Raw genomic sequence first — 12,041 nt, forward strand, 5'->3', positions numbered from 1 at the left:
ACAAAACCATATGATACTCTTATTGTAATACTTAAAACAATTGATTTTTACAAAATTTCCGTGTAAATTTTCGGATACCCTTCTGTGATTTTCCATTGCAGTCTGTCAGTGGATATCCCAACTCTCTCATCGCTCTCTCGAACACGTCAACAAGGGGCGTGGTCGATCCGTCAGTCACGGTAAGGTAACCGCCTTTGCCATGGTATTCTGTGAAGTATTTGCCAATGGGTCAACCAAAGATATTTGTTAAGCTTTTAATTGCACACTATCACTACTGTCAAAGATGTTGTTGTCATTTTTATCAAAGAGCCAAATTCTGGTGCTAGTATTTCTTGTTCTTTAACGTTAATAAAAGATATTCAGTCTTTATGCTTTGTTCATAAGGTGTTATTTTTGAATCTAGCTTAATGTTTTGCCAAAGGTCAAGATGTCCAAAACTTCATTTTTACAATAGCGCCAAAATACCAGTATGTGAGGTATAAAGTTAAAACTTCTACAGTTTATAAATATATCATTGATTAACAGATAGAAAGTATCACTTTAAAAAAATATTTAAAAAATATGTATATGCAAAAATTTACATATTTTAAAGCAAATCTACCTGCTTTATACTTAGTCCATGAGCCACTGGGGGTGGTCGATACCATTTTGGGTGAATAAACTTTATAGTGATCTTTGGTAAGGTATACCCCTAACTACTGAGAAAATGTATGATAGCATCAAATCTGTTTTGGCTTCAATGCTGGAGACACAGTTATTGCCCTTTATTTGCTCAAATTAGGTATTTTGAGCTAAATATATTTGCAACCTGCAAAGTATTTGTCAAACAGTTGCCAACCGTGATAGAAAGTTTTACCAGAAGTACTCAAATATATGATGAACATATTAAAAGAGCATTTACTGAGTTACTAGCCGTGATTCTAACAAATATTGCATATTTTTACCACTTTTATTCAACAATTACATGTACCTCAAATATTTGTATAAAGAAAAAGATAAGTACCAACGCACATATACTAGTTTAGTTACGGTGATGACGATGACCACTGTCTCATCTTCGTGGGGAGGGGGACGACCTGGACGGTGGGTGCGGAAGTGACTGGTCAGGCCTATCCTCGCACAAGCAGATGATGGGAGTTTTTCGACTAGACCCACGCCCCCTTCTTTGTAAATCTCAGCTGGGATGGAGTATCGGGCTTGGCCAGGTGCTTTGCCAGTTGACAACAGACTAATTGCTTTCTGGATCTCATCCAACGTGGGAACGACATCCAGTGACTTGTTGATGGGAAGCTGGGAAGACGGTTGATATCTTCGTCGTTGATGGTAGAAGGGTGGTTCAGAACGCCAATGAAATGTTTCGCCCACCTGTCGAGTATCTTTTCCTTCTCTGTGATGAGTGTTAATCCGTCATCACTGAGGAGAGGGGATGAGCCTGATGGAGTTGGCCTGTAGACTTCCCCAAGTCCACAGTAAAAGTTCTTCCTATAGCCCTGTCATGAGATTTGGCGTAGCGTTGGATCTCGTCAGCTTTGGCATTCAACTAGGAGTCTTACATATCCCGATGCTTTTGCTGTACTGTGCTGCAAGCGTTCCTCAGTGCATCTTTTTGGCTGTGGAGGTGGGATCATCTATATAAGCCCTGTAAGCGCGATGTTTGTCCTACAGAAGCTACTTGATCTCGGCACGGTTCACATCAAACCAGTCTTGTGTTACTTTTGGTAGAGAGCCCAAGACACTCGAATGCTGTATTGTACACTGTATTACGAAGTGTGTTTTATACTGCTTCCACGTCTTGGTCATCCAGCACGGTGGAGTTCAGGCGTTCTTCCAGGGTGTCAGCAAAGTAATAAGAGGTGGAAGGCAACTTGAGCTTACCAACGTTGAGACGTTTTGAAGCCTTAGTCTCCTGAGGACGTATCCTGAGTTTGATCCGGAAGTTGAGTGGTGAAGTTTAGAGACTGTGAGACGGTGATCCGTACCAGCACTCCGTACCAGCACATAGCCTCGGTGAACAAACGAACTGTCTGTCTGTCTCTCTTCATGACAATGATGTAATCCTGATCCTTGGTAAACTGGCTAGGGAAAGGTGGAGCAAGCAACGTTTGGGATACCTTTTATAATTCGCTCCTCTTGTCATGGAGGTGAGCAGTGCGTTCCTAAAGAGGGCTGCTCAGTAGAACAGGTGGCTGCCGAACTCCAACGCTGCTCTGATCGGTGAAGAGCGACCATATGGCATGTGCCGCCTGTGTGCAGGTCCGCGACTACCGATTTCCAGAGAACCTGCACCTGTCACCTTCGTTGCTTGCCTGTCCCCACAGGGCTTTGGTGGATGATAGAAGGGATGGAAGATGATCAATGACTTGCGCGATGAGTTTGATTAAAAAGAAGAAGAGTTGCGCGTCGCCGACCTCACTCTCTCGCCCGCAACCATATAGATCCAGTGGTATGACAGATGTCAGGACGTCTGGAGATAAAGACAGATGCAGCGGGTGACCAAGACGTCCCATATGTGCTTTGCCTTGCTCCAAGCATTCTACTATGCTTGCTGTGTCCGCCTTCTTCTTCGTTGAACCATGACGGTTTCCTCCACAGAGTCCGCCGGTACACAGTCTTTACATGCGTAATAGGTAGGCAAGTCCTCAATCAACAGGGTTTGAGACCCGTCAGCGCTCTCCTAGAGGGATCTCCCTTAAGAGGGTACGGGTTCCTTCTACCCGAACTAGTGGAGGGAAGGGGTGTCAGGCTATTGCACGTCGTTAGACACAGCCCACTGCCCACAAAGCACATATATGATTGTGCACGTATGTTGCTTAATTTTGATGTCAAAAATATATAACAAATTACACGTTTAACTTAGATGAACATATAAGTGTCCATTATCACCATGGTTTAGCATGAGATTAAATAAATAAAACATTTTATCTAAAGCCTCTACTTGAGATCTGACATATTCACAATATCTTTGTTAAATAAAGAATATACGCACAGGGTTAATCAAGGGAATTTTCCTTCAATTTTCATTTTAAGGATAGGGATAAAGATTAAGTATTAAATCAAGTTATATATATTTGTTACTGAAATAATGTTTTGAAATGTTAATACGTGAATTCTTTAAATAAAATGACCATGCAATATGTTTTTGGTGTGAAAATTGTCACAGTAGTAATTTGTCTTCTTTGATCAAAACTTCAAAATTGGTATTCCACTTTAATGAACAAGGGTAGAATTATGTACCTATAAGTTTTAGACGGCTCATTACAGAGCCAATATTGAATAATAAGTGAACAGGGTAATAGCATGGTCTGCATTCAAAAGAATTTTCAAGAAAATATCATCCGAAATAAGATAGAAATTGCGTATTGAAAAACCAACCTTCTTTCAAAGACAGAGCTGAGAGAACGAACAAGTTTGGTTGGTGTATATAAACAGTTGATACACCATTAAAGCCACAATCAATTGAATGCTATAATACATTTTCTGAAGGTAGACATGTATGTCCTTCAAAAATTAACTATGAAAATTATTCACCCGAGATGGTACCGATACCGAAAAATTCATGGCCTGGCTCATGGACTAACTGTACTTTTAGTGAAAACCATCATTGCAGAAATAATAATATAATGTTTATCAATAAATGGGAAGTTGGTAATGAATGGTCTCTGAAAAGCAGTTATTTAAAGCATGAAAAGTATAGCAACAGAACCCCTATAAAATCTGCCATTTGCAATGTACTTTTAGTTTTAAATCTTAACATTTGGACAGAATAAACAGAAAAAAACAACTTTCTAGAGGTATCGAAGTGCAACCTGCCCTTTATCGATAAGCATAATACATGTACATACTGTTTCTGCAATGATTACTTGCACTTAAAGTACGTAATTAATTAGGTGTATTTAAAAAAAATATATATGCATTTTTAAAAAGAATTTTTTTTCGATATATATTGTTTTCAGAATTTGATCAAGTGATACTTACTATCTGTTAATCAATGATATATTTATAAATTGTAAAATGTCTTAACTTTATAAACCACATAGTTTTAATTGGAACTGTGGTAAAAATAAATTTTTGGACATGTTGACCTTTGGCAAAACCTTAAGCTTTCACGGTCCAACATGTACAGTAAGTAAAAATAATAATTTTATTATTGATTTGTTGACTTTTTATTGGAATTCTTAGAATACTGAAAAAAAACTATGACTGTTACAAGCGTTACTTTTAAGTACATGTACTCATCAAATTTCCACATTTACAATACTTTTATTTTTGAGTTAAAAAGCAATAATACAATCCCTATTCTATATCAATGATTATTTTGAAATGATGTTTGGAATGATATTAAAATAAAATTAATACATATAGATGCCTTTATATGATACTTCAATGTAAACGGCAATAAAACATTAAATATAAAAGTACCAAGACTACTCTAAAGTAAGCAATAACGATTTTAGTGATAGAATACATGGAACATATATGGAGGTATAAAATTTAATTTACTAAAATTAGCACATCTTACCAGAATCATTCAGAGCGAGAATTTGGTTATCCTCAGATTTTATGAAATAGGGCAGGACAGCCTTAAAGTCCCAGCCCTCACATCCTTCCCTGGCCCAGCTGTCATAGTCGTGCTTACTCCCCCGGATGTAGTGCATAATATTCAGGGAACTCGAACCCCCGAGAACTTTTCCTCTTGGCCAAGCACTTCTCTAGAATGAATAGAAATATATATTAGCGCATAATTTATATTTCTCTATCTCTTTCTTTTGCTTTTTTCTTTCCTTACAAATAATTAAATATGTATTTCGAGCCATAAAATCAGGACAGTAAAAAAAGATTGAATAGCATTCTTTTTAATCTTTACTAAATTAAGTCCTAAGATTAAAGATTTGATACTTGTTCTTTCAGTCCTAAACATGCATGCTTCTGAGGAACGGTCCTAAAGGCCCAATCTTCTTTCGTATTTTGCAGACCTAAAGCTGCAATTGGGACCTGAATCATCGAGTTATCATCTTCGGATCCCCCAGCTTCTACGATGAGTACCGAGGATTCGGGGTCTTCCGAAAGTCTGTTGGCAAGCACGCATCCTGCCGATCCAGCACCGACTTTGGGCAATTAAAAAAAATGTGTAAATACTTTGTTGAAATCGAAAGCTTTTTAAAAATAAAAATACATTGAATAGACTAGAAATTATAATATATATGAAATAAATGGAGATAACAAACAGTATTCAGGCTCAAAAGTCCATAAAACAAATACAAAATAGGAGCAGAACAAATACGGACCTCAAAAACATCAGAGGTGGGATCAGGAGCCATGGAGGAGTGAGCATCCCCCACAGACTGGTCACACCCGCCGTGTGCTTCTTGTCATGACCGGGTAATAACGGAAAAATCTTTAGTTATATAAACATACTTCAATTCAGATGAATCTTATTTAGTCTTTTAGTGTATCTTTTGAAAACTTGCATTATAAAATATTCATAGAAATTTTATTTCCATATTATTTCATATAGCAAAATATATATGCTATTAAAACCATTCGTTTAAACTGTCCTTGCTAAAAAATTGATATCATGGATGTTTCAACAATTTCAAATTTGGGTTTTTCATAGGCATAGGCACCGCTCTGACTTCAAAGGTTTCAATTAAAAAAAAAAATCCTTACCTATAACGAAGTCGTAGGATTCGTTAAAAGATACCCGTACCAGATGATTATCATTCTCGATGTATTTGAAAATAAAATACACAAGTACCGCAAATAAAACGACACCAATCGCTACAATCTTTCCCATTCCTTTACGAGCTGAGTGAAGAAGTACAATAGTTTAACATTGTTTGATCAAAATGTTACTGACTTTTATCAGTTCCTGTTTAATTTGCTAAATTTAATTTTATTTGTATGCAATCAAAGCGGAACAATAGCTGTGTAAATACGCACGCTGCACATAGCTGCACATGTACAGTGTATGATAAATTTGATATGTTAAAAGCAATTCCCCTTAGTTGCGTAAGTATCCGTTTACAAACTATAGAGTTCAATGTTTAGTACAAGTATTTCAGCTGAATCATATATAGGTTTGTAAGAAATTTACAAGAGAACTTTTTTTAATAAATCAAATTAAATTCTGAATAGTATTAAACTTTTTTTGATACAAAAAAGTGAAATATTTAGTATTTTTCTCGGAAGATGTATTTTAATACCATGTACAATTTTTAACCACATTTTGTCACCGGGAAGATTGATTGATTGAGTGTATGTTGTTTTACGCCCCTTTCGAAAATTTTTTACTCATATAATATTAGAGACGTTACCTATAAATCATACTGTCGAAGAGCTTCAATATTTTTTGTTTGGGCTCAGGTTCTGGCGTTATATTTGAATATAATATTCAAATGCCTGTTACATGCATAAATCAAAAGTTCGTATTTTTTACTCTATTTTCACCATACACTTTTATTTAATGATTCTTTTACATATACGCAAAGAATCTGTGCATCAAATACACCAAACCTTACTGAAAATTTCACAAAATAATTGCTGCCAAACGTTTATATCAGCCTGTAAAGTTGCCTGCCTCTCAAACCTGGATTAATGCATACTTCTGCAGGATTGCAATGCAGTGATTATTTTAAGGAGACTGGTTACTAGTAATTTAATAAACACACACCTTAATTTACACAGGAGCCTTACTTGCCAGCGGGCACGAAGAGGACAGGTGAGGTGAGGTCAATTTGCAGAATTTATGAAAACTTTAAAATTGCTTAGTACATATACATATACATGAAATCACTGTTTTCTGTTATGTCGGGCCTCTAGGAAGCAATTTCAGTTCGGGGGGGGGGGGGGGGGTTCACAACCATATAATTTCAGTTGGGGTCACTCCTAACTACAAAAATCCTTGACAAGCAAACAAGGGGGTCATCAGACGTTTTTATTTAGGGGACACGAGCATATACGGTGGCATTGCATTCTATAGTATACTATATATCGGTAAAATTGGCAGGGTCAAGTGACAAGACATGGCGTAGGACGCATTTTTTACGAGTACTGCTGAGTGGAACTAGTATAGTGTAGATCGTTATATATCAGTGTTTATTTACAAAAGCTGGTGGTTGGAGTGGACAATGCACGGTGAGTCGTCAGTGACTTATTTTGCAATTTGATATAGAATTATTTTGCAATTTAATATAGAATTCCTAGTGTATTCTTTTTGACTTCGCCGTGAGCCAAGTAGTGTTCACGCAAGCATGGCCAGTCACTAGCCCCTCGATAACACCACCACCTAGTGGTAAAGACAGTGGTAAAGACAATAAAAAGAAAAAATTCATTCAACTGAACATAAAATCAGCATCTACTTCTGTTAAAAACACTGTAGTGTCTGATAAACAAGAGGCCCATGGGCCTTATAGGTCACCTGAGAATCATGCAACAACTTTCAAATGATAGAATTTGCATCATGTTTTGAGGTAGATGCTATGGCATTCACAATTTTGAAAGAGGCTGGCACCATTGCTAATCGTAACTATGAACTTAGCAATTGCTTCGTTTGGTTACTTAAGGACGTTCGATCCTGAGATTTTGAGCATATTTTGGTCAGGTCCTTTATTTATAAAATTCTCCATCATTTTTAAGTTCCAACATTAAATCTGAATTCTACAGTGCAAATTTAACTATATTCAATGAAAAAACCGCGATTAAATTCCCTTCAAATAGAATTAAGCTAGGGACTATATTTTGTGGCGGAAGGTTTTTTAGACGAAAATGATCAGTTTTTCCATTTTGAACTATAACAGTACTGTTACTTTTGGATTCCTATTTTCCAATCCTGGTTGCACACAAAGCTGTTTTTGCAGTGAAATGTGTTATACTGGTTCTGAAATATCTATTAAATTATATCTTATGAATTCTATCAACAAAGTTTGAAAAATGTAGTAAATATATTTTGAAAATCCGGGTGAAAATTGAGTCAATTTTAACGTAAAATTGACACTTTTTTAGTAATATCTGAAAATTTACATCATATACCCCAACTTTTAATGTTCTTTTCTAAATATTCAAGATAAATTTGACCTATTTGCTTAATTTCAGAAAAAGTTTAAGACTTTTAAATAATTTTTTACTTATTTTAAATTTCAATGCCAGAAAAATCATATTTTATTAGTGCAGAAAGGTCAAATAAATGATTATGCTGAGCAATTTGAAACTTTTTCTTAGTCACAATTTTTAAGTGTCTTTTTTTAATCAAACTTAGAGTTCATTTTGTTTCATGCTTTAATTGGATAAAAATATTGGAGGGAAAACATCAAAAATGTAATTTTCAATTAAGACACAAATTTCAGTGCAGTCATATTAAATGTATTGTAGCGCCAAAAGAAGCGTACTGACCCCCATTTTTTGATTTGAATTTTAATTAAGCTATGTTTGCAGAAACTTAAAATATACTTGGCAAAAAATGTTTAAGACTTTAAATATCAGGATCGAACGTCGTTGAAGGGGCTGGGTGGTCATGGCCATTTTTAGACTATTTCGATCTCCTTAAGAAGAAGAGCTCCATATAAAGATATACAAAAATAGTCAAATTTTAAAGCTAATATGTATGAAATTTTTCTTTGTCAAATGATAGTTGACAGCTAAAGATATATGTTATATCTGGTTGTTAATTTGTTGACCCCCAAGCCTCCTTAATACCCATAGGCAGGGTAAGGGGAACAAAAAAATGCATATCAATTAATCATTAATATTCAGCATTAATCATAATCAGAAGTAACCCTACCACACATGAACCCCAGATACTAGGTCCACACATTGCACAATTTTTGAAAAGGCACACTTGCTTATCAAAAATGTTTGATTAATACCAAGGAGCAGATTTCAAACAATTCATTTTCAGTATATAAGTAGACCCCCACCCCCATGGTGTCCCTGACACAGGGACCTGGAAATTCACAATTCTGGAAGAAGAACCATTGCACATCATAACTATATAGGTAGTTAATCTGCTTATTACCCAGGAGCAGAAAAATTTTTCAAAGAATTAATGTATTTTCACTAAATAATCATTATAAAGCCCCTCCTTTACACCAGAACCCCTGACCCTGGGGCCATGAAATTCAAATTTTGGTAGAGGCATTCTTAGCTTGCTCATCATAACCATGTACTTAGTTAGCTTATTTGATACCTAGGAGCACAGAAAAAGATTTTCAAAGAATTAATGCATTTTTAGCCGGGCTTATTGCTCAAAGAGCAATTGCCGGCTTATGTCATCCTATTCAAGACAGGATGTCAACCCCATAGTCGCCATTTTAAAGTTACGTGTAAAAATATAGTTCTTACTCTCAACCGCTTCTGAGATAATACAAACGCTAAATAAAGCAACATAAATAAGATGAAGTTTTATCTAAATAAATAAACATTAGTAGTAATGATTTTGAAAACTTCAGTCTTAAGTCAAAGAACATAGTTTATTAGCGTATGGCACGCCGTCACTGCCTTATAGCAGAACACTACAATTGCATTTTGTCAACTTTCCATTACATTATGTCAACACTTTGTGACATTTACTTACAGTACTATTGCATTGAGTCAACTTTCCATTACATTATGTCAACTCTTTATGACATTTACACACACTACTATTGCGTTATGTCAACTTTCCATTACATTATGTCAACTCTTTATGACATTTACACACACTACTATTGCGTTATGTCAACTTTCCATTACATTATGTCAACTCTTTATGACATTTACACACACTACTATTGCGTTGTGTCAACTTTCCATTACATTATGTTAAGTCTTTATGGCATTAACTCGCACTTCAATTACATTGCGCCAATCTTCCATTGCATTATATCAGCTCTTTATAACATTAAGTCAAGACAATTTTACGTGGTGTAAAGATGTTTTTATATAATTTCAACTCATTATTACATTATGTGCACTCTCTACTATATGGCCTAAGTAGTTCATTACATGATGTGAATTTATCTTTAATTCAATATCAAGTCGCTATAACACGATGTCAGAATTTCATTACATGATGTGAAAAAAATGTCACATGTGGCCAATTCTTTACTATATTATGTCATCAATAAGCTACATGACAACGGGAATCTATTACATAATGTCAATTTTCCCTTACTTTTTGACAAATCATTATTATGTTATGTTATGCCATTGTATCTTTACATTGTGTCTAAAATGCTTAGCCTCTTGTCAGTATATCTTAGAATATTTCAACTCTTTATTGTGTGACGTAAGGTTTAGGTTATGCCTAAAAGTTCGTTTTCTGTTTTCAATATTACATGCATATATGTTAAACATGCAAATAATTTAATTTAAACATATCAAATATTAAATCATACACAAGACTTAATTAATCCTTAATTAAATATCAGGTTAAATTTATAAATAGGATCATGTTCCCATGGAATCTTTATTGACGATTGTTTTTTTAACGTCGAAATTCAATGGTCGTTTAATCTCATAATTATTGCAAATCAAATAGTATGTGTCATGCAGCAATATTTTTCTTTTTATTTTGAATTATTTTGAAAAGTCCGAAACTTCTGATCTAACTACAAAACACTGTCCTACGCTTTTTATCAGTCTTTAACCCTCCTTTCTTTCTTTCTTTTTTTTAAAAAGTGTAAACACATCGTATTTCATACGTGCACTGGTGGGTCGGTGGGGAGAGGGGGGATCCCGCCGTCCCATCTGTAGTGACTAAAATATACATGAAATTAATCAATTGGTTTTACTTTGTAGGACATTGCATTAGTTTTACATAAAGTATAACTGAAAAAAGTTGAAACGTCTTATTAAAAAATCTAAAGCCTGAGAGCTTCCGGGCTTTCACCCCCTGGTCCCCAACTTAGACACCATATCGTCCCCCTATAGCTACTCTTTTCAAGTACCCAAGATCGCCACTGATATGAGCCCATGTTTTCTAAGGCATGGTCAATTAATTTAAGTGAGGGACTGGTAGATTTTTGTAACAGAATTCTGGTCCTGGAATGGTTGAAAAATAACTAATTCCAGTGACGTTGGATCGTTTTTAAAAGTTGGGGGAGGTTTGTCAACCAGAAAAAAATAACGTACAAGAAAAAGCAAAAAAAAAAAAAAAATAATAATTTCCAAAACCAAACTCGAAAATCCTATTTCGGGTGAAAGGATGAAAGGGGGGGGGGTCCAATTTCGATCAGTTCTAAAAAAAATTCCAAATATACTACATTACCCTTATACTTCAGCAAAAAATGGGGCTGAATTTCAATGAACATTTTCTATGATAAAGTTATGTCGGAAAAAAGAGGAAGTCAGGCCCCCCATATAATGTGTCTGTAATTCGTCCTAATTAATCAGCTCCCCCCCCCCCCTTCCCAGTCGTGAAAAGAAGGTTATCAACTTTGACATAAAGTAAATGTTTTTTAAAGCACGTAATGAACATTTTTAATCAACATGATAAAGAATTAACGCAATGTAAAGATAGTTTTAAATCACATAAGAAAGAGTTAACATATTCTTATTAAATATCCACATAAAGGAATGGAGTTTTGACATAATGTAATAAAGTGTTGATATAATATGGAACGCCGGGACTGTCTCCATGATATATATTCACATTATGTTATAATTGTTTTTACATCACGTAATAAAGCACTGACATAAAGGTAAGATGTATTCACCTCACATTGTGATGACCTCGGCGTAAAATAAAGATACATTAACATCACGTAATAATGCTTTGCTATAATAGAAATATACACTCACAAAAGGGAATGGACTTTGACTTAATGTAATGATAAATTTAATCATCGAACACATGTAAAACGAAACGAGACTGGCCTGTTTGTTTACATTCAGCCGTAGTACCAGATTAATTTTGATTCTGACAAAATCGGACCGTGGTATTTGGATCGAAAACTCACTGTCAGTGTCTTATAATTTATATTGCTAGTTTTAAAATAATTTTTTCATCAGAATTTTTAATCTGATATTCTTGTTATTTATCTGTTAATACAATATAAACATATGAT

General features: G+C 35.0%; 1 protein-coding gene across 1 annotated transcript; it reads right to left on the bottom strand.

Annotated features, from left to right (window-relative positions):
- Positions 1–78: 78 nt before the first annotated feature.
- On the bottom strand, positions 79–5,784 carry LOC134281708 (glucose dehydrogenase [FAD, quinone]-like; the record flags this gene model as incomplete). Its single annotated transcript, XM_062764144.1, has 4 exons — positions 5,668–5,784; positions 4,897–5,105; positions 4,520–4,709; positions 79–207 (listed from the first exon to the last, which is right to left on the bottom strand). Coding segments are annotated over exons 2-4 (424 nt in total), but the record flags the coding sequence as incomplete, so codon positions are not given.
- Between the last annotated feature and the right edge of the window lie 6,257 nt (positions 5,785–12,041).

This window comes from Saccostrea cucullata, unplaced genomic scaffold (assembly GCF_032062105.1).
Source record: "Saccostrea cucullata isolate Sc308-1 unplaced genomic scaffold, CSIRO_AGI_Scuc_v1 ctg5543, whole genome shotgun sequence".
NCBI lineage: Eukaryota > Metazoa > Mollusca > Bivalvia > Ostreida > Ostreidae > Saccostrea > Saccostrea cuccullata.